Source organism: Zosterops lateralis, assembly GCF_965231275.1.
Source record: "Zosterops lateralis genome assembly, chromosome: 16".
NCBI classification, from domain to species: Eukaryota; Metazoa; Chordata; class Aves; order Passeriformes; family Zosteropidae; genus Zosterops; species Zosterops lateralis.
The window spans coordinates 3732237-3756487 of record NC_139776.1 but is presented as its reverse complement, the minus strand read 5'-3'; the positions used below and the strand labels follow the sequence as shown (position 1 = coordinate 3756487).

The 24251-nt window shown below is 41.9% G+C and overlaps 1 protein-coding gene across 2 annotated transcripts in view; it reads right to left on the bottom strand.

Moving 5' to 3' along the window:
• GNAS (GNAS complex locus) overlaps positions 1–24251 on the bottom strand; it is a gene marked incomplete at its 5' end in the record, with an annotated part of 134066 nt that overhangs the window by 69234 nt on the left and 40581 nt on the right. Inside the window, 2 exons of one of the 2 annotated variants that reach the window (XM_083873407.1) lie at positions 12367–12439; positions 15927–16135. In XM_083873407.1, the coding sequence (XP_083729533.1) occupies positions 12367–12439; positions 15927–16065 (212 nt within the window). Of the gene's footprint in view, positions 1–12366; positions 12440–15926; positions 16136–24251 lie in introns of those variants that run through there. The other variant, XM_083873406.1, reaches the window with a different exon arrangement.

Sequence of the window (24251 nt, the reverse complement as noted above, 5' to 3'; positions counted from 1 at the left end):
CCACACTACGGTGAAATTCTGCTGTTTCTTTCAAAGCACAGAGATCCATAATCCAATTTAGTAGGACTAAATCCAGTCAGCCACCTCCTCAGCCACACACGTCTCCCTCTACAGAAAAGATTTCAGAACCAGAGCTGGGTTAACAGTCTGGAACAGCATGGAACAGGAAACACAGATATTTGGTGAATATTTTGAAGAATTTTACACCAAAGAGTTGAATACTTCGGTTTGCCTTTCAGTGTATCACAAGCCACTCTGCTTCTCCATGTACTTTTGTGTTGAGATGAAATTTCAAATAAAACAATTATTTCTGAAGGTCACAGTTTGAAATGAGGTAAAACTGAGCATCCAGGACTCCTGCAAAGACAGAGAACTGCTCACAAAAATTCTGCTCTAATGATTCAAGGAGACCAAGAAAGCCGTTTGTAGGAGAAGATGGAAACAAGCCTGGCAGTCCCTAATGAAAGTTTCTTATCACAAACTCTTCAATTAACTTTATCTGCATCACTTGAGTAAGAATCAACCAGTCTGGCCCAAAAGAGGATCTTCTGACATCACCTAAGACCCCACAAGAGCTTTGATGCTTCAGGAGGAAGTGAAAACAGTGACAAAACAAGCAGCAAAATTATCTTAAGGGAAAAAACCAAAACCAAAAGTCAACCCCCACGCTTCCCCACCTCTCTGATGCCCGTGGGCAGACACGGGGCTGAAAGATTTCAAGGCTTCAAACACCAACACAGAACTGCAAATACATAATAATGTTCAGGGCAGGAAAAGGAAGAATTTGCTGCACAAAGTGCAGACTTTGTGCTCCCCAAGGGCACAGTGGGCACCCTGAGCACACACACCTAGAGGAGGAAAGCTGAACTTTCAGGTGGATTCAAATAAAGTTTAAAAATAAACCCCTACCTCCATAAGACTGCTTAAATGATGCTTCCTCTTTCCCAACAAATTATTTCAAATAAAGCATCTCAAATGCTAAGAAAGTCAGTCTCATGCCTGCCCCCATTTTTAGGAACCCTTCTCACACAGCACCACCTCTGCATGGCCATGAAATCACGTCTGGCCACCCCTTTTCTGGACCTGGCACAACTCCTGTGGCTTCCTTTTCATTTTAAGTTCTTCCCAATAATTCCACATCCTCCATGAAGTGAAGGCACCAGCATGGGATATACTATTTTAATAACACTCTTATCAGATTTGGAAGTCCCCTTTATCACTTATGTTTCACTTTCCCTTTTTTCAGTCATCCAAGCCTCCATCCAAGACATCCATTTGTCTTTCTGCCACAAAAACATCCAAACCAGACAAAGGTAATTTAACTAATTGACTTTTGAGTCCTTTTCCAATTTTACAGATACAATCTAAACTCTGACTCCTGTGGGACTCTCTCACGTTCAGCTGCATTAAAACAAATTTCTGAAGTACAACTTATCAGATCACCCCTCCCAGTAATAATTATAAATAAGTTATATAAATTGGTGTTTCCCATAGTTTCTCACAGGCTATCCTCTGGGATTTTTCTTCATTGTTTATTGAAAATACCCATATTCTATTTCCATAACAATATCACAGAATCACACAGAGATGATCCCAGTATTTTTTCTCCTAACAGACACAAAACTTCCTTTTCTGTTTGCAGCATTATCCAGGATGGAAACATTCTTTCTTTGAGTAAGGAATAATATATATAGAATATTTCTACTTTCTCTACCTATGTACAACTCCACTTTCTGCATTCAGTTAAAAAAAAAAAAAACAAAACAAAACAAAAACAAAACAAAAACTGTGCCCAAGCAGTATTATTAAAAATTAAGTGGAAAAATATTCCTGTTTTCTTATTGTCTGAAATTATTATCAAAATGGAACCTTTGAATTTCAGTTAAGGAAACAGAGGCCTTGGTTGACTCCAGTTAGTCCCAGAAAAAAATACATTTTAAAAATTTATTCAGCATGAATAAAACTGTGAGGAAAAACTCAGACATTATGCTGCCTACATGATTTCTAAGTGTTTTTTTCCAACTCCCTACAGACTGCACAGAATACAGAAATCTTTTACTAAACTCGATTTTTTCACTCATTTCTTGCCCCTTACTTTACACTGTCAAAAAGACACTTAGGTAACAGAACACTCCCAAGTTCTTTGGTAATAAACATAAGGAAAATAAACATTTGATTGCATAACATACAATTACATAAAGTGAAGACTGTCCAATTAAGTGAAAGCAAAACACTGAGGCAGCACAGAGCATCCCAAGTTCCCGAGAGTTCGGGGAAATTAAGAGTGACACAGTTCCAGCTCAAAAAACTAACAGGAAAAATAGTTACATTTCAGATTTTCAAGTGTCCTATGTGTAAGTTACAGAGAGTATTTTTATCTCCAATGTTCAGCAGAAGCAGAATGTGTTCCTGTGAGTAACTACTTCGAAACAACATTAATCATTTTGACATAGCAAAATTAAAAGGTTGCATCCAATTTCCAGGCATCTATTTTAGAGTACATCAAAACCCAGAACTGAAAATCCAGTAGCTTCCCACAACACAGAAATTTAATAACAAAAATACCCACACACAACCCCATTAAAGCAAATCCTCCAGAAAGTTGTGTAACGAGCAGAAGACATTGAGACAAAGTACGAAGAAACTTAATATTTTTACTGACACTGAGCTCTTCAAATGTTTTGTCAAATATTTGGAAGTGTAGAAAGCGCTGCTCTGCCTGACCTGCACATGAGCTTGGGATCTGTGTGTGAGACTGGGACTGAGTGGTTCCAGCTTTCCTGAAAACTCCAAGTGTTTAACTGAGCCCTTCCCCTTTCAGGTCTCTCCCTTATGTAAAGGAAAAATAATTTTCCTATGCTTTGCATTATGATTATAGTTTTCTTCCATGAATAATGCAGTGCTGTGATTACGCTCTCACTTCAGAAGATATTCAATAAAATAATCTCAGGAAATGGCTTTGTCCATAGGATTTCTATATTTTGCTTATTAAAAAAAAGTTGTTACAATTCTAAGTTTTCATATTTATCTTAAATAGTCTTAACCTGCTAAAAACGACAACAAAAAATACACAAAGCTATGCCAGTCACTACTGTGCAATTAAATTAAAATTCATGAAACCAACTAGTTTAATTTTTCCATGGTAATGCCACATTAAATCAAATTTACCTAGCCTATTTTAATTTAAATTATCAAGGTTAAAACAGGTGTTACACATAGTTCTCTGAGCTTAATGTGCTAAGTGTCCCACCACATACTTTTATCTATATTAAAAATAATAATAATAAAAAAAAAACCCAAGCAAGACTGAAGCAAGGTACTCTTTCTTACTACAAACTTAAAGGAAGAAATTTACTTCACAAACACTCATTTCCTTGCAACGTTTTCTAATTAATATGAACAGTTATATTACACAGATAATTGTACTGTCAAAACAGAATAAAAACGTCTTAACTTGAAGGAAACCAAAGCGTTTTTACACTTTTACAGACCTCCAGACAAGAAGGGAGGGTTTAAATCCCAGTGATTGAGGAGGCAGCAGTAAATCCCCCAGCAAGATGTGAAGGTGCCACTCAAGACTAAATGCAGCATCACCTGGGACTGCACCAAAGCCCAAAAGGAAACCCTGCACACCTCTGCCTCCTCCATTAGCTCACCCCCACCACTCCTGGGAGGCTGCAAAGGTGCAGCTGGGAGAGATAATTATTTTCTAGTGCCTTAACTAGAAAGACAAGTGAACACAATGACTTATTCAATAGCCCTGTGGAGAATACAGACAGCAACAGGTAGCTCAGGGAGGTCACAAGCTTTCCTGTACTTCTGTAACAGCAACACCTTGGAACAGAACATCTCATTGAGATATTCCACTACTGCATTTTTCAAAAGGTGGATGCTTCTGTCTCTTAGCTGTCATAAACACCCCTCAATGCATTGCTGTTTCTAAGCAAGTTCAGCTGTAAATAAGTAATTCTAATTAAATTCATGTTTACTTTAAAGTACAGTTGTAGAAATAACCATCAAAAGCTGATGCAGCTACACTTGCACTGTCTCCTAAACGCTTGGATTTACTATTAACTCAAGGTTCAACTGTTAAAGTAATATGTAAGGCATGCTATTTTTAACATCAAGATTCAAGTTATACTAAAAAAAAAAAAAACAACCTCATCAGTGGAAATTCCTTCATATCAACTTGAAAGCTCTGAATGACCAAGATTTAGATGAGCAATTTCTGTATCTCAGCTCTTCATCAGAGATGAGACCTGGGTAACCCTAATACACAAATGCATGATATATCTAAAAATAAAGACAGAGATAATTTTGCCTGCTGGATTACACTTCAAAGCTTTAGCTCTGCCTGTCTTGATCTGAGACGCTGGGAAAGGATGTTCACAAAACTGGAACAAGAACAGTGTTTTCACTTCTTACAAAAATGCCTCAAAACCTCCAAAACCTGCTCCCCCCAGCCCAAGAGAACAACACAGGAGCTCACAACCTAAGAAACAGGAGCAAGAAATCCCACTCATATATAGATTGCTAGAAGGAGGAGGGAAAGGCACAGCTTTTATTAATAATGAATTTTATCTTATGGGACAAAACCACAAGGTTTTAACTTAACGAAATTGGAAAAAAAAAATAAATTTCCCAGCTGGAATGACTGGCAAGAGATAAAATGTAGCTACATCATGAGGTAAGGGAAATCTTCAGGGTTTGCAATAATGAGAATGAATAGTTTTAATATCAAAAAGGTAACTGCAATAAGTTTAAGATGATAAGGAGCACGCTGTTCATACATAAATTAATTCAAGTGTCCATCTGGAAGAATTAGTAAAAACATTTTTTTTTTGAAAAATCAGAGTACTGCCCATCTAAAGTATATGGGAAATAAGAAATACATAGAAATGAGATACTACAGAAGAAAATTCTTCATGTAGTGCTGATTCTGTAGTACTGGCTAGAGAAAAGGTAATCACTCTGCACCATCTTATTATTAGGAAAAGCTGGTGAAAACCTAAAAACCCAGTGAAAGTTTTCAGAAAGCACACAGAAGTGTGGGCTATAGACATACATTTAATATTCTCCACAGAGAGCTGTATTTTTGAAGTTATCTGAAGTTTTTTGCAGTATTTAATACAGTTTGTGATTTATTAAATAACAAGTTAAATGGAACACGATACATTGGTTTATACTACTAGATGTTTGCTTAAGATAAGAAAATGGAGAAAAATACACCACTTCCACTATAACTCATGAATGTGGAAACTAAAAATATTTCAAAACAAGAATCTGGAGTGAACTGAGGACGAGTAAGACTTTTTTAAGCTGTCTTTTCTAAGTCTCACTCTATCTCAGATTCTGCTCTGCAGCCAAACTTGAAGAAGGGTTGTTGCTACAAAATTGATTTCCAGAAATGAAAATCAGAGGCTGAGTAGAAGAGACACCAAAATTAGCACCCCAATGAGAAAAAGCAGGAAGAGTCCATGTAGATCTACACCAGCCACAACACATTCTGACTTTGTCCAGGTAGCAGGAAAACCAGAAAAAGGAAGATTAAGGGTGGGCTGATGCAGGAATATTTAGGGATCAGTGTTGCATCAGGGAGGAAAACAAGGAGTGGAGGAAATAGGAGACACTCAGAAAGCCACAGGTCCCAAAGAGGAGCTGCAGATGCTGCAGGGGAGAAAGGATTTGGGAGACAGAACAAGTTATAGAGCCCAGACTTTGCTCACTCAGCTACCCACTGAACCGTTTATTTTCTGTTTGGGAAAATAAAAGGAAAACTTGCACATTTGTTTGATTTTACCAAAACTAATGAGTAAAATCCCACATCTACCATCAAAAGTCAAAACCCTCACAGAGCCATTCACAATGTTTTCCACACAGTTAAGCCTTAAGCTCTCTTCTGTCTCTCTCTTTTGCTTCTCAGATTACATCACTCGTGCTTATTCCGCTATTCATAGTTATTGCTCTCCAAGCTCTCTACAACTATAAAGCTTTCTCCTAGGTTGATAGCTGCATACTTAAAAAGCTTTTGTGAAATTTAAACCTCAAAACAAATAGAACTACTGCCATATTTTTGGCCAGTCCCTTCACATGCCAAATCATGTCTGCAGCATATGCAAAGTTAGCTTGAGGGATGAGTTTACTACTGGGTTTTTTTTTTTTTTGTTGCTGGGTTTCTTCTTCAGAAAACTGAAATATTTAACTGAAAACACAAATGTCAAGTTGCAAGCCAGGAAAAGTAACTCAAAGGACTGAGAGCTCTCAACATGTAACAACATAAAATTGGTAGTTTAAATACTGCTTTGCTAGGAGAATTCAGCATTTCCCAACCAGTAAATGCAGATAAGATGCATGTTCTGCTCTGAGCAATACCATGCCTCCCATGAAAATAAAGAAATTATGTTCAATTCGCACTTTTCTTCTTTTACCCATGTGAAAACAAAGCACAATGTAAAAATGAAAGTCAATGCTTTGTTTGAACACTGTGCTGTCATCTCTCCACTGATGGTTAACCTGAGCCTACCAAGAGCATCTAAAAGCAGCTACAACTAAGCAGCTTTTTAAACTTCTAGATTCCTTCATGCACTGCTTTTCTGTCATATTCCAGGAACCTAAATAACAGGATTTTTTACCCTGAAAAAAAATTCATTTCACTTGAACGTGGAAATATTTTAACAGCTTGATTTCACCTCTAAGCAAGGTGAAGGAGTTAGTCCAGTGACTATTCAGATTTTCAGTGCCACAGTATGTTAACAATCCTTTGTATTATAAGCAATCACAATTTTCTGAAAACTCATTTCACAGCATTTAGAAATCCCACCTGAGTAGCAGATCTAAATTGCAAAGCATTTGGACAAGTTCTTAATGGACAATGTCTCACATCTTCAGGCAAGAGCCCATAAGAAACTTGGAAAAAAAAAACCCCAACCCAAACTCAGAAGGTTTTTTACCTTTTTTGTTATACACAAAAATATCTTAATGCTGCTTCACTGAGTTCACTTTTACGCTGTCGTAGAACAGAATTTTTGCCCTTGTAGAAATAAAAGTATTTTCAAAGGAAAGATAATTTCAAGCACATAAAAACTCTCTTAAACGTTCTAACAACTAAGGAACTGCTTGGTTGCATAGGTGGTTTAACATCACCAGGTATTACCTCTCAGTTCTTTCAAGTTGATGAAAGTTATATTTAACTTGTATAAACATTTTGCATAAACTTTTACGAGCTATATGCATTAGTCAGTTCTTTTTTGTAGTATATTTATTAGCTGTTGGCATATCTTTGTCTTTTGACAAAATTCAACTGCACAACTGTGTCAGCTCTCAGGACAAGACCTAAAGCTGAGTGAAAAACAAATCCTGCTCCCCTCTTTGCCCACACCTCTCCTTTACATCCTACAGCACGAATTTTGATCAAACACCATAATCAGTTGCTCAGATGGAATTGAACAAACGTGTACACACGAATTTTCCAGCATCTCACTGGTGTCCTGGAACAGGAGCTGAGAAAAAATCCCCAAAAGTTTGTGCCTGAAAGCTGCAGAAGCCTCTCAACAGACACTGCGATGCAAAAAAAGAAAGAAAGGGGGAGAGGGGAATCACACACCCCAAGCCTCCCCCACTCCAATTTTCAATTTTACTCAAACACCAGGAAAAAATTACTTTTGTTGCCAGTCAAGTAAAACACGATAAAGTCTCTTTGTTTCTTGGCAAGGAACTGAAGTGACCATTCTGAAAACATGGGATTGATGCACAAATGTAAAGGAACTATAAAAACAGAGCAATCATATTTGTGTATACAAGCTAATATTAGCCATTAGGAGGGAATTCATTATTTTGGAATCCTTAGTTATAAATATTATACTTTTCCCTTGCTCATAACGTTCACTTCTCTTCCATAAAATCACATGGCTAAAAAGACCAAAGTTAGAAAAAAACCCCACAGTATCAGACAACTGAAAAGTTATTGAACCAGAAACTATTTCACTTACAAGAGAGACTGACACTGACTAAAGTGATTAGAGAATATTATTTACTGCTTTATGTGACACAATGGTGGTAATGGATGTATTAAGAAAAGATTAGAAACCATCAATGACTACTTTTCCTCACTCACAAACTCCTAAATCTTAGTGAGAAAAGAGAAAATATTCAAAATTTCTAAGAGATTCACATGGCTTTCTTAGCTTTCCCACTAAGAGAAAGTAATTTTTAAAAGTACAAGAGAAATGCAAATATATTTGCCATCTAAGTCTTGAAAACAAAGCCATTCAGCTCTGCTTGTGCCATCGACACTACCAGATTTCATAAATACACAAACTCCTATTCAGCACTTCAACATACTAGTACTAGTTCAAGAAAGTGTCAACATTTTACACTATGATTTGAGAAATTGAGACTGAAAAGCATTACCTGAAATTTCCTGTAACCTCAAGATTTCCTGAATCTTAACCACTATCCAAACTTAATAATCACAAAGGCATATTCCCCTTATTTGTCAATCTTTGTAGTGGATTTCGTAAGTCACATTTCAACCATTTATTTCTATTTAAATATTTCTGCTTGTCCCAGTTTTTCCCATGACACTTCAAAATTGTGTCTTGCCCCTGCCAATTATTCCCTGCTTTCTAAAATTGTGCATGACAATGACCCTCTCCTTAGAGTCTGTCAGCCAAAGCCACAGTGATCACAGAGGGGAAAGATGACTTAAAGAAATCAGAAGTAAGTGAAAGGCCATGTTTTTTAGAAGCAAAGAACCCCAGTCTCTAGACAGCACAAAAAGGAGCTGTTTTTCTTTTCCTCTTCAACCTGAGCTACACATTTAATTCTTCCAAGTATATTCCTTACTCCTCCTTATCCTCCCTTTTCCATTTTTCATCTTTTCCAGCTCAGAAAGATTGCCATCTAAACTTCTGCACAGCCAAAAAGAGAAGGTTTTGGCTCCACCTTATCAGTGGATGTTCACAACATACAGTTTGCAGCAGCAGATACCTACTCCTCTGGAACTGCCTCATGAAAAGGCAGTTGAAGTGTTGAGGAGGGAGGGAAGGAAAGGAAGGGAAGTCACAGGCTTCCTGCTATTAAAAGCCAAATTTAAACCCTTTCTACATCAAAAGGGCCTCTGTTGTTGGCAGTAATGCACAGAGTAGAAAATTTGGTTGATATGGCTTCTTCATTATGCTTAGCAGGCAGCTCTTCCATGTTAAAGCCCAGGAACACTGGGAAAATACTGTGGGGAGGCCACGCTCCCATTTTTCACGGAATTGCTGCAGAAGATGTCAGATGATAGCACAGCCACCTGAAGCCATTCTGCAAGAGCTGAAAGTGGGCTAAGTCCTTCCAAAAAACTCCATGCAGAAAACCCTGTGCTGTAGAACAAGCCTTGTTTCTCAAATACTCAACTCCCCTTACCAATGCCACAGCACTCTTACATCCCACACACCACCCTCACTACAGCAGCAGAGAAAAAAAAAATTGTCTCTACTTCAACTATGGATTATAAAAGGAACATTAAAAAAAAAAATAGTCTTTACTGTAGTTAACTTGCCTACAACTTTAACCACCATCACATTAATCTTACCTTTAACTATTCAGCACATTAATTACCTGGAGCACTTGGTTCCATACAGTTCCTCAAATAATTAATTTGCTAAAGGGATTGAGAATTGGAGTCCCAGAGGAAATTCTCGTTCTGTAGAACTACACAGATTTCACCTTGCTAAATGCTACAACAGTTCACCTAAAGGCACACGACGACTTCAACTATTTAGGGCCAGAATCCTAAAATCAAACCAAATAAAATCCCCTCACACTCACTGAAGTAGACCAGCGTTTTTACCACTAGATATCCTGTATAGTCACCAGAAAGAAGAATAACACTAAATAAAAACATTTGATTCCCTCGTTCACATTTCTCTGAACAGGTATCCTCTCTCTGCTTCAAACATCCATTGCCACAGGGCAACCAAGCCAAAGGCAAACAATTCTAAGACAGAACTTTAAACTGGATTTCTCTCAAAGCAAAAGAATAAGCTGCACCAACAGAAATAATTCAAATCCACTTATGTACAAGCACACTAAAATTGAAGCAAAGTCTCCTCATCTGCAGCATATTACTGTTTTCACCACCTTCCTCCTGCTATTCATCACATCAGCTGTGGTGTTGTATGCAAACATGTTTATGTTCCAGAGAAACTGATCAGGACATGAAGAGAAGTAATGCCCTGCTCTTCCTACCTCCCCTTCCAAAAAACCCTCCATGCTATTTCTTTCATCAGCTGAATCCCACATCATTCTTCCACAAGGTAAGCTGGGCAGAAAGGGAATGAATCAGGCAAAAAAGGGTAATGGAAAGCGACATAACATAGAGAGCAGTTAGTTATTTGGAAGAAAATGCAAAGTTATTTAAGGACAGATGTGCAATTTGCAAGAATTTCGAAACACTGAAAAACAGCCTTTTCCCTGTTGTAAAGTGTATGTTATGATCTACTGATTATTTTTGGCAGTAGAACCCTAAAAACGATGCATTCTAACTTACTCCCTGTACACTTTAAATACACCACACTTCTGTATTGGATTTTTATGCACCCCAGTGCTCCAACACATATAATCCACCAAAGACAAGCACATGGGACAAAATGCCATGGGTGGACAACCCCACAGCTCCTGAGCCCCAGGCAGCTCCCCTGCCATTCCCTGACTGGGACGTGCCTGTGATTGGCAGCAGGGCTGTGCTGGCACAGGGCTGCCCCGTAATCCAAATCCCTTGCTATGAGAAGGCAGAAGCCAGCCTCTCCTCCTGAGGCCAAATTTGCCATGTTGCCCTGGATTCCAGCTGCAGGCTCAGCTCTGCCCAAAGCTACAATGCAAAGTGAGACACTCAAGGAAACCCCTGCAGCTGCAAATCCTGGTGTGTCCCAGTCCCTCACCAGTTCTGCACAGGTCTCTGGGCTCCCAGCTCCACACAGATTTGGGGATGCAGCTTGCAGGGTTGAGGTTACACCATACACCATCCATTACACAGCATTGTTACCCCTTTAAGAGCATCCACGTGCTTAAAAACTTAGAAAAACCCTGTTGCTTGATACTTTCAAAGGTACCAGGGATCCACTTCCACTTTCATTTATGAACCTTTTACTCAGCACCCAATATTGAGACCTACTCAACCAAGTCAACTCATTCAAGTCTTTTAAGATGTCTCTGCAGCAAAGCAAATGACAGAGACAGCTCAGCAGTAACAGGATGCAGGACCAGGCACTTATGAAAAAGTCATTTTGGAAACAGAAAATATTCCTTATAAAGAGGAGCTAAAAACATGTAGCACGTAATGCATTTATTATGAATCAGTCTGAACTTTCAGCCAAAAGACTATGTACCTTATCCTGAACTATCACTTGCTGATTAGGAACTACTGTCCAGACTCCTTGGCTAAACTTTCAGCTCAGATATTCTTATTAAAGAATTAACTACTGGAAGACTAATGAAAGCTTAACCTTCCCAATAAGGCAGGATTCACAAAATAGATGATACCACTAAAAGCTAAAGGATGGCAGTACAAAACTGTTACAGTCAAAAACAAGCAAGACAAAACCAATAATACAATCTTAAAAAAAAAAAAAAGCACAGAAAATAAGCTTTGAAATTTCAACCCTTTGATTCAATTAGTATTAATTTAGCAGCTTTTGCTATACACACACAGAGAACTGCAAGCATAAATTAACATGCAGAAGAATCTCCTCGTACTCTCCAGCAAAGTTAGTCAAAAAGTTAGCAAATATAAATCCTTCTCAGACAAATAACAAGATATCCATTTTCCCTATCTTAATGCCATTCTCCTCTTCACAACGGCCAAATAACAGATATTAGATACAAAAAATAAAAGCTCCTAGAAAGACAATTTAACACAAACATCTGGACAGGCAAACACAACAAAATATCCAAAATTCAGAGTATGATTTCATTCTGTGACAACACAGAAAATAAAGCCTTACTTGCTCCAAATAAAGAAAACTGTGCTCAATTTGTACACTGACACAAGGCACGTTTACAGCAATATGAATCAATGTGCTATAGCTGAGGTAAATCAGTGTCAGCCATGTTGTGAAAGAAACTGCAGTTAACAAACCCACTAAACTCAATCAAATCAGCTCTGCCTTGATCTAAATAATTTTACACTGCTAGATCTTACTTATGACTGGTGCCTGACTTCTTCAGGTTAATGTCTATTAATCTCCTCTAAAAATACACATCCAGATTCTAGAGACAGTGAAACAGCAGCAAGAGGAAAATACACAAGATATAAACCAGGAGCACTGACTGTGGTGCAGAGGAAGAAGGTGCGTTGTGAAGTGAAAAAGCAAATGCACTTACTCAGCATTAAATCCATTCACGTGCAGGATCCTCATCTGCTTGACTATTGTGCTTTTACCGGATTCACCAGCACCTAGAAAATGAAAGTAAATCAATTTCAGAAGGAAGCACAAGTGATTAAGGCACACACTAGAATTTTTTTTTCTTTGGGGTAAAATCGAGAAAGTTGGGTTTCTCAGCGCAAGAGCGAAAAGTGAAAGAAATAATTGCCACTGGAAACTTCAGTTGTAGCTAAAAATAAATGCCCAGCTCAAGTCATGTGTCAGATCTGAATCTTGGATCATTTCACTGTCCATTTTTCCAGTGTCAATGTTAAAAGCAGACTGCAGTATTTGGAAAGAAAATGGACAAGTTCAACATTTTACAGAGAAGACAACAGGGAACATCACAACCTCTCTATCTGACAGAGAGAATGACTGACTGAAGTCCCTATTAAATCAAAGAAATTCTGTTATATCCTTAAAGAATTCTAGAGTTTGGCTGCAGTTCATCATCACCCAGTCAAACTCCGTAACTTAAATCACAAGGAATAAAATATGTAGATACTCACATTTGAAAAAGGAAGGCATCCCTTTAAGCCTCCACCCACAAAGCTACAAAAAACCTCCTCTTATTTGTGTCTTGTAAGCAGCCTCCCACCCTCCCCACATGCTCCAAAATCAACCCTACACACGAGAGAGGCAGAGACCACCTTTTGTGGCTGCCTTGCTCCAAAGATCCCCCCCCTGCAGCTCTCCCCTCCTGTACCTGCAGTGCAAAAACCCCACTCCACTTTACTCCAGTTTCCATAAGTAGATGGATGCTATTTCTGCTGTGCTGCTCGGATGCCAGTGCACAGGGCAGCCCATCTGCCTATAGTACCCGTTTTTCCATGCACGCTGAACAACTCCAACAGCAGCATTTAATTGAGCTGCTCCACGCTGCCAGAACGGCAGCTTTCTATATAAAGCAAACGTATTTTTTTTGCAGGAGTAGTATCGTAACGTGGCAGAATTTAGAAAGATTCCCCTTAGCATCTCCTGGCTACTCGTTTATTCCCCTCCTCAGGCTGTGTCTCAGCCACAGGAACCGAACGTCTGTGGCAGAACGGGCAGGGAGGTACAGTTTGTATTTATAGGATGTCAGGCCTCTGCTAGCACACACTGACAGCACAAGCCTCCATTTTGAGCCTCATGTTCAAAACTGTATTTTAGCAGCTACATTTCAAGGTTCATTTTCTCCACAAATGCTTTCCCTCTCTGCTTTCTCCTTTCTTTTCCTTCTCCCTCATGAATTCCCCAAAGTCCTCCTTTGCTCCCCATAAAACCTGGTTGCATGTTTTGCCACTTTAATCCCAGAGCCTTACTCCTTTTTCCTCTCCTTGCTCACTGATGTTTTGTAAGCATTTAGAGAGCAGTTTTTATGTACAACTCTTTATGCACACGCCTAAGCTGCTATTTTATACATTACACCCTCTGTCTGATCAGGCAGACTGCACCATGCAATAAACACAGGTGGCTACACCAACCAAGAATTAGTATCTTGGGATAAGACAGACTGGATCATCTCCACAACTAAGAATTATTCACAAAGGCAGTATCTGCTATAGTCATATGTCCACTTAAAAATTAACAACAACTAAATTTCAGCTGCAACATTAAATCAAATTTTATAAGCATTGGGAGCCAAAATCTTTACTTCACTTGGTCCAAGGAGGAGGCTGGACAGTTGTTGCATTTGCTATAAACACATACGGTTTGGTATTGACACACCTGGGTTCTCTGGATCGGGTACAACACCAGAGAACCAAAAATGATGTATTTCTCCATAAGTCTAGCTTTATATTTGGCTACTCATTAAGGCCATATTCTCAGCAATAATTACACACACACACACGTTTTAAGCTCACCACCAAGGAGAGTTCCATTAATTTCAGCTCGTGGCAGCGGGGCAAGCACGTGTACAGCGATGGGGCCTACGAGCAGCAGCACAAACCCACTAGAATATTCAGCAGCTCCTCTTTGTTGTTATTTGAATATGATTTGAAAAGATTAAGAGCAGTTTCTAAGCGCCTGGTTTCTTTATTTCACGTGTCTTGTAGAGGAAATGTAAGATAATAATAGGGAGATGAGCTTTTATATTTTTTACCAGTGAGTCTGAGTTACAGACTATCCACAATTCATGGCAGAAACTGTAACAGCTGAACTATCACTTTAAAACACACACACAGATGACTTTACTGCCACCGTTAACACACGCAAATTTTTATTTGCAATTATCTAAACTATTTTTCATCCACCAAAACTAAAGAAAACAGAAAGAAAACCCAGGCAAGCCCATCATGTTTCTTGTTTGCTGAAATTTCGCCTCTTACGAAAGCAACTCGTCTGATGACAAATAGTTTCTACGTATCTACGTAATGCTCAGCCTGAAATCTGGAAGTCCAAGACATTTCCCAAGAGCTGAAGTCCAAATTACCCTGTTAAAAGATTTCTGCTGAAGCCCTGGCAGGCTCCTCATGCTGCAGGTGCTGCTCTAGTCCCAGCCATCCTCCACTTACATTAACTCACTTTCTTCAAACGACTATTTGAAACATTTCACTGGTGATAGTAAGCTTCCAAATTCACCGCCTTCAAAAAATTATTATTTTTTTTTTTTCTCGCTTCAATTAAGGTGGTTTTTTTTCCCCCCAAAACTGAGTCAGCCCGGCGAGGCCTACCCTGTGCTCAGCCCTGCAGAACGTGCACAGGCTCCCTCGGCGTGACCAAAACAACCCACGGCTCCAGTGCAGCTGATCCTCAAACACTCCCTCGAAATACTCCGAAATAACGAGCCTGGCAAACATTTCCCTGCCCTCTCCGGCACAGATATTCGGACCTTTCCTTTCCCTGAAAGCCACAGCTTACATTTGTAAATGTCTCTGGTGAAAAACACGGGCAGGTAACCCAAAGGAGCGGCTGGAAGGGCACCTGGAGCCCGGCCGTGCCCGCGGTACCGTCAATTCCTGGTGCGCCAGCGGAGGTGCCGAGCCCCCGGGCCGGGGCCGAGCCCGCCGGGCCCAACGCGGCCGCGCTTCCCTCCGGGACCGACATCCTCCCTCCGTTTCCCCCAAACCATTCCCCGACTTCCTCCCTTCCTCTTCCTCCTCTCCCCGGCCTGGCCGCACGTCGCTGGGCACGGTGTCCGGCCCTGGCTGGTCGCGCCGCCGGCCCGCTGTCACTGCCCTGCCCTGTTTATCTGCGGGGCCCCCGGCCGCGGCATCCCCGGCCCCCTTTCCCCAGGGCCGCCCGAGGCCCGCGGGCGGGGAAGCGGCCCCGCTCCGCCGCTCTGTACCTGCCCCGGCCCCTCCCGCGGCGCCCCGGGCGCTGCCCGAGCCCTCCCGCCGCTCCCCCTCGGTCCCCCCGGCGGCCCCGGCCCCGCCGCCCCGGGCGCTGCCATAGCGGATCCCCGCGGCCCCGGGTGGGCCCTGCGGCTCCGCTCTCCCCCCCCCGGCCCCACCTCTGCCTCTCCCCCCCGGCCTCGCCGTGCCCGGGGCTGGGGCCGCTGCCCCGGCGGGGAGGGGACGGCCCGCGACCCCTTACCCAGCAGGAGGAGCCGGTGCGTGGCCCTATAGACCTGCTTGTCCTTCTGCAGCTGCTTCTCGATCTTCTTGTTGGCCTCCCGCTGCGCCTTCTCCTCGTTGCGCTGATCCTCCGTCTTGCTGTTCCCTAAACAGCCCATCTTGGGGAGGGGAAGGCAGGGACGCGGGGCGAGGGGACGGGAGGCGGCCGGGGCTGCCGGGGGGAGGGAGGGAGGGAGGCACTCCCGGGCTCCCTTCTTCTTCCTCCTCCTCCTCCTCCTCTCCTCCTCCTCCTCCTCCCCCCCTACTCGCTGCTGTGGCGGCCGCTGCCCAGAGCCAGAGACATGGAGAGCGCCGAGCCCGAAGGCAGCCGAGGGGGGGCCGATCGCGATGACTTTGCTGCCGCTCCGCCGGGCCTCCTCCCCGGCAGCTGCAGCTGCCTCTCCTCTGCTCTGCTCTCCTCCCCCGCCCCCCGCCGATCCCCTCGGCGCACCTTTCCCGGGGGGTGCGGAGCGATCCGCGGGGATCTCCGCGCCCCGGCCGGGCTCCTCTAGAGGCGGCACCAATGTCCCCCCCCGCGCCGCTCGCACGGGAGCGAATCCAGCTTCAGTGCCACCCCCAAAAATATAATAATAATCCTCTTTAGATCCAAAAAGGCACGGGGCTCCAGGCGCGGAAACCTCCCCAAATCGTCGGCGGGGAGGATCGGGAAATGTCTCTGCTCGGCTCTCCGCCCCGGGGCTCAGGAGCCGCGGTCCTTCCCTCGCCGGCCGCCGCAGCTCCTTCGCCCTGGGGCCGCGGGTCCTTCCTCCCGCACCGGGGCGGGGGGGTTACAAGCCAAACCCCCCCTTCTTTTTTTTTTTTTTTTCTTTCTTTTTTTTTTTTTTTTTTTTTTCTCCCTTTTCCTTGCTGCTGCTGCTCTTTTTCACATGCGGTTTCCAAGCGGCTGAATCCTCACGGCGAGGAGAAAAATGCAAAATAAAAAATTAAAAAAAAAAAAAAAAAAAAAAAGCGCCCGTTTGCTCTTGTGTTGCTGTACCCACGAACAAGCAAGCAGAACCTCACGGGCGGATTTTTCCCCGTCTTATTTTTCCTGCTCTCTCCCTCATTTTTTTTTTTTTTTTTCCTCTTAATTTTTTTTTTCCTTTCCTTTTTTTTTTTTTTTTTTTTTTTTTTTTCCCTTCCCCTATTGAGCGGCTCGGCGGCGGAGCGCGGGGTGGGGCGAGCGGGCGCACACTGCACGCCGGGAGCGAGCGGGGCCGCTCACATGATGCCCGCGTCACCCCGCGCCGCCGCCGGCGCCCTCTTCGAACCGGCCCCGCCGCCGCCCGGGGGCCCCGCAGCCTCCCCCGGAGCCCCCGTGTGCCCCGGCACCGCCCGCCCCCCGCCCCGGAGTGTGGAGGAGCAGGGAGCTCATTGGGGTCGGGATAAACTGTGCCCCGCCGATGCCGTGTGCTAACGCTCAGAAATAATTGGTGTGGAAGTTATGGTGTTGAGTGGTTTGTGTCTGTTTTCCTATCCCTGCTTGTCCCTGTCCATCCTGCCAGGACTGGGGGGCTCAAGGTACCAGGAGCCAGGATTGAGGGGTTCAAGGTACCAGGAGCCAGGATTGGGGGGTTCAAGGTACCAGGACTGGGGGGTTCAAGGTACCAGGAGCCAGGATTGGGGGGCTCAAGGTACCAGGAGCCAGGATTGAGGGGTTCAAGGTACCAGGAGCCAGGATTGGGGGGCTCAAGGTACCAGGACTGGGGGCTCAGGGTACCAGGAGCCAGGATTGGGGGGCTCAAGGTACCAGGACTAGGGGAGCTCAAGGTACCAGGAGCCAGGATTGGGGGGCTCAAGGTACCAGGAGCCAGGATTGGGGGCTCAGGGTACCAGGAGCCAGGATTGGGGGGCTCAGGGTACCAGGAGCCAGGATTGGGGGGCTCAAGGTACCAGAGGCCAGGATTGGGGGGCTCAAGGTACCAAGGGATGCTCTCTGCAGCAGCAGAGGACTGCTGGATGCACACACCTGTTTCTACATATGGTTTTACTCCTTGCCCAGCTCCATTTTCTTCTCTAAAATATATTTTGGAAACCTCATTGCAAAAATTACACAATTTATCAGTTAGACCTGGAAAACAAAGGTTGGTGCTTTGCTCTTTGTATAGCCCCTCTTTGTATAACCCTAAACCACACAGGTAATTTTTCACCCCTACACGTGAGTTAGTGGAATGTCCTTTGCTATACAAATATTATTTACCCTCATTTGCAAAATTCGATTATCTACCACGCTGTTCCCACGAAACACACCTTCTTACATCATCCAGTTACTATATTTAGAAACACCCACAGTAAAATAATTATGTGAATAGAGCAAACAACTAGGAGGTCACAGCTAATGTCATCAAATACATCTGTTGAGCTGCCCTTGCTGGAAGAGGGGGGGATCTCAGGAGAAACAGGGAACATCACAGTCACTATTTTTAAATGCCACAGAGCCTAAGAGTTCTGGAGTCGTGGGAGAGACTCTTAGTGGTGTCCCTAGGTTTTCTTTTAGGCTGAGAGCAGTTTTAAAAGGTCTTACAGAAATTTGGCTCAGCAATGCCCAGATCCATCTGAAGCAAAGATGGCAATAACTCCTTGTATCTTTTACAAGCTATTTGTTTGTATAGTTTCCATGTAATCCACAATATTAAAATATATTTTAACTGTGGAGTTTACAAGGCATAAAGGACTCTAAAAAGCAGAATTTGGACTGAAAATTAAAAAACCTCATAATTTTTTTATGGTTTCGGGTATGAAGAGATTCCAGGCTTTGCTTCCCTCCAGGTGCCAGCTGGGGCTAAGGGAGCCCATCTCAAGCTCCAAACATGAAGGAATACACAAACAACATAAAAGTTATTGTTAGAAATATACAAAAAGCTAAAACCTCAGTGAACAGTGGCTGTAGAGGGAAATGGGATGGGAAAATACACCAAAGCATCCATGGACAAGGCAGTCATGGGTGTGTTAATGCTGTTGTCCAGTATTACACCCATCCCATCCCAAACAGAAACCATGACAGGCTCTGTGAGGTTTAACTCCCACAGGAATCACTCCCTCCTCCTGTAGACACCTTGTGCCTCTGTCTTCAGGCTGAGCAAAGCATGAGGTAGCTGAAAAAGAAAAACACACTCAGCTAATTCACAAAGCTCCCAGTGACTTACAACAGAATTAAGAATTAGCTCCTTGTATTACAAGTGTTACTAAAGTGTGAAAGTGTCAAAAGCTACATGAAACAAAAAGAAAACTCCCACATTGTGTAACCTATCAGCAATTACAAGTTGTTTTTTTCTTTCTGAAATGTGACAGGACTCAGGACATCAGGCACCAGCACTTGACAAACCCAGTGAACTGCCAGGGGTTTATTTAGTGCTGTCCTGATTAGGAGCCCATGGTTTGAAGAGTGAGCATACCAACACATTAGCTGTTCTCACTCTTTTTTCATTTGTTTAAACAACATAATGCTGCTAATGTGTCTCTAGAACAAATTGTGTTTCTTATTGGAACTAGTTCCATTAGCTCCCATCTTGTAAAAATCCATGAAGTTGAGTTTCACGAGACTGCTGCCATCAGAAGGGTAAGTGCAGGCACAATCTGACCCCTGACTCACCATAAAATTAAATCTCACTTCTGAAGAACCTGCAGCCTTAGGAACAAATAATGCAAAGATAAAATAACTATATGTATGGGCACAGTGCCTCTGTGATAAAAGTCTAACTATTTGAAGCTTCAAAATAAGGTGTTAAAGGACACTGCTGGATGTTAAATGAAAACTGTTTTCCAAAAAGATAAGGTAACAAGAGCGTGGAAATGGCTGTAAAAGGACATCAGAAGACTTATGGCTATTGACTCAATCCTGCACTAATTAAATTAATGGGAAATACAAGGTTGCACACAGAAGATTGTGAGCATTGCACACTTACAGATTAAATTCAGATTCACTGATATTCCTTCTGTGTGTGAATATAACACTTTGGACAGAATAGAGGCTGTTGGTTTTTATTTTTCATTCTAAAATAAATGCAAAGATTCTGACACACCAGCATGTATCTCAGGGCAAGAATGTCCCCAAAAAAACGGCATTTGGCAATGTGAAACAATATTCTGTTGCTTTCACTTCTCAAACCAGAAAAGATCTCACAAAGAGAGGTAGCAGGATAATTAAAAGCAATAATATTTCAGTGGAATATTTGGGAGAAAATGAGGGTGTATAAAAGTTCCTTGTATCTATTATCCATTTCAGTCCACTTGATGGCTTTAGTTAATGGATTTTTAGTCCTGTTGACCTAATTTCTATTACATTCTAATGAAAATCATCAGGTTTCCTAATTTTGTTAATTTCTTTTTTGAAAGAGAAATTTTATTGCAATTATTTTCTCCACTTTCCCTCCACATCTTTTGCCCCAGGATCTACCCTCTGGTGCCTAAAACAAAAGAAGGATTTGTAACAATATCCTAATCCTGTAAATAAATCTGAACTTGAAAGTAGAAGCAGACTATCAATAGCAGTAGGAGGGAGAACTTGTTGAAATCATCTTTTATGCTTCCCCCACCCTATACAGATGAACTTCTGTCCTTTTAAGATTTACGTGTCATACCTGCTGATGAAATCACTCAAGAGAACCTCAAGAAAAATACTATCTATTCCCTATTTTAATATATTTACTTTATATCTAACTGACATGTTACATGTATTTCAATGCGTTTTCCTTGTGGTAGTCTCCCTTCTTCTGCACGAGGATATTCACACTTGTATAGGTAAAAGACAAATAAATACTGCTGTAAAATTCACAAACATTGGCTGGAAATGTAGATGCAAGACTTAATTTTGGAGAAACTATTGCCTTAACAGAGTAGATTCTGAGTCTATTGAAAAAAGGCTTTTCAGACACGTATTTCACGTTGTTCTGTTCTTTCATTTTTTTTAACTAAATGGATAAAACCTTCTGCTTACAGTTCTGATGTTGCATCAGTTTTATTCCAAATGGACCAGAGTCAGCCTCTGAATTAATTCGAGCTACTCTTTGTAATTACAGCTGATTATGAGACCCAGATCAGATGCCCATCTTCCCCCACAGCTTCTCCCGAGCCCTCCAGGTGACAAACACCCTCATTTCCTATCGCAAATAATTCACATTTGTTAGTGAGTTGAAGGCACCGAGAGCTTGGGCACCTCCAGCCAAGAAGTAATGGTTAACTCATTTTCAGCTGGGACAGTTGTGCAGCTCCTCACGGGCTCTCACTGTCCACAGTGAATGTGACCTCGTAAACTTTTGGCTGTGAACTGTGGGGGTGGAGTTGTGACCAAGCCAATGTGCTCATTTGGAAGAGAAGACGCAGAGGACATCTCGCTCCAGCATCCCTTAGGAACTGGGCTGGAATGGCACTGCAGCCTCTGAGGAGGTTGTCAGCCTTCCTCGCCTCTGGAACAGCCTGGACTCCAGTTCCTCCTCCTCAAGAAGTCACAGCAGAGAGGACAAAATTTGTAGCTCAAAAAGTAAAAGCGACAGCACTGATCTAATTGTGCAATTTCCTTTGTTTCTGTTTGTAAGAAAGAGAATATTTTCAGCAAGTCTTTTCCATGGAAGGACACAGAGCTCAGTTAACCTGGGGGACAACATGAAGCAAATGGTTCTTATAGCAACACCTGGATTTTTGTTGAGGAGCCCATTACCCCATGCTTCATTTTGCTGTCCTACATTACCCCATGCTTCATTTTGCTGTCCTACAACGTTGGAACTGACCTTTCTCCTTTTAAAAGCAGATATTAACTCTGGAACAGATTGACTCTTTCAGTTAAAGCACATTTTTTAATAGCACACACTGTATATTTTTGTGTATGGGTACAGGTCTCTGACTTGAAGTTAGTTAAATTTAGGGTCTCCATCCTGGGCTGGTATTTGAGTATCAAACCTATCAACCTCAATGTATTTAATCCCCAGTAAACTTAATCTTTTAGTTTCAGATAAAGATTAATTAAGGTTCTGATTTAGACTTAGATCAGTGGGGTGTTTTTTCATCTAAGAAAAACTGCCATGGCTTTTTGCAGTGACTCAGGTCTGCTGCTCATGTTTTCCTTAGATGGAGCCATCCTCCACGAGCTATCGAGCTATCGTCCTGAAAATCCTTTGGACTCTGGGAAGAACGAAACGTGGTGATAAAAAAGGGAGACGGTTTCAAAGTCTCCAAATTACCCTTTGACCTGCTGAACAAGGAACCCTTGAGTAATCTCAAGCCCGTTTAAAGGAGAAACAAACAAATTAAAGCCAAACAATAATCTAAAAAGGAAAACCAAAGCAAACAGATTGGAATTGGTGCAAGAATTCAATGTGGGGTTTTTGTTTTGGTTTTTTTTTTTTTTTTTTTCATCTGTTTCCTTTGTGGAGGACAGAACAAAAATCACTTTAAAAAGCATTCAGAGGTAAACAAGGTAGGAAATGCAGCCACTAGCAATCAAACCCTGGGAGGGCAAAGCAGGATCATCTCGTGAAAGGACAAGTTTGTCACTCAGATGGGAAGGAGTGAGTGCAATGAAACGAGCATTGTCAGGCAGGAATTAATGCACCACTAATGTATTCAATAAAGAACAAACACAAAACACTTAACTACAGATACTCCAAAACAAACAGAGTGAAAACGAGATACTTCCCTCTCTGGCAAAGGAGAAGAATTTTTCCATACAGAAATTCTAAACTTGAGAAGGATTTTTGTTTTGTTTTTAAATAAAAACAAGCCCAAAGTCTACTAATAGAATTAACCAAGATCTAACTTTAAACCAAAGAAAAAAAAAAACAACAACTTGTCTCCCTCCTTTCACTTCGAGGCTTTCCCTCAGAAACATTAAAAAGAGACTTTAAGGAACTCGTGGAATTATGGAAATAACACACTGAGTAAGAGCTTTTCACTTAGTAGCTTTTCTTATTTTCATGTAGTTCTTTTCCTTGATATTCCTTCTCATTGCATTCTACACTGCATTTTATTAAAAAAGAAAAAAAAAACCTCTTATGTAACAGAAGTAGCAGCACATCCTAGCTCTCCACATAACACATATGGAATGCCGATTAAAAAAAAATAAAATTGGAACAAGTCTTTTCTCATATTTAGTTTCAGTATTTGTCAACATTCTCTGCAGACCTACCCCTGACTGCAAACTTTTTTGTTTTTGTATAAAGAAATATTCTGCTTTAATCCTTGTTACGTTTGGGTCACAAAGCCCAGGGAAGGCACTTGTGGCAGAGGCTGTTTTCTAAATACTGGTTATAGTTAATTCCTGCAAAGAAGCACGAAAACTCTCAAGCTTTTTTTCTCCTGCCTGGGGGTCAGAAAAGGAGAGGAGGCTCCTGCCTTCACCTCCCCAGCCACAATTCCCACTGGAGCAGGGTGGCAGCTGGGGCTCAGCCTGACCCCAGGAGCACCGTGAGCCATCCCTCCACGCCAATATTATTTATTACTGACACTGCATTCTCGTTTTATAATGCATAACAGGAAAGGGAATAAGAGGATTGTTAAAATAGTTCTTGCTAAGTTGTCACACAGGTTTTAATGCGCTGTAAACATTCCTCTCCTTCTTTAACATTTTTTTTAAAAATAGGATGACGTCCAGGCTTTCGTGCTCAAAATAACTTTACATTTTATTGCTAGCAAAACCACAATACTCTCAATACCAGGAGCTATTAGAGACGATCTGCAAGGAAAACAGGACTGTGATTTTGCTACTCTGTCTCAGCATTGCTAAAGGCCTAAAAGTATTCCTTTTGAAAAAAGGGTATTTTCTCCCATCTTTTTCTTTAGATGAAAAAACGTTAAGTCTAGGTCCTAAGATTACATACTGACACAGTTATAGAATAGGGGTCTTTTGTACCCTGTTTTTCCTGGAAGAATCTGTCTGTCTGGCAAACTAACAGCACCATTACATCTTAAGTGCCTTGATGTTAAATTAGAGTGCCCCACATGCCTCAGGGCAGTTGCAGAATTTAGACCCTTCTTGCAGTGAAAAAGTCTTTCTGGTGGTTTGGGGGTTTTTTTAATGTCTGTTAGATTTTAGAAAGTATATGAACCAACTGATTGTCTCTGAGGCTTTAGGTGCACAATGAAAGGTTTCCCTTGTTGCTCTATCTCAGGCAAAGCCAGGAAAGACATCCATGGCCAGGGCTGTGGGAGGCAGGCAGGAGATGGGTCAGAACCTGTGCTCCAACACTGCCTTTTGCCTCTGCCACATTAAAACCAGCAGAGCTGAAGGATTATCCCCAGGTGGAGGATGATCAGACCTGTCTGAATATTTGCAAACTATGAATGGAGACAAGATGAACGTGGGGATCAAACA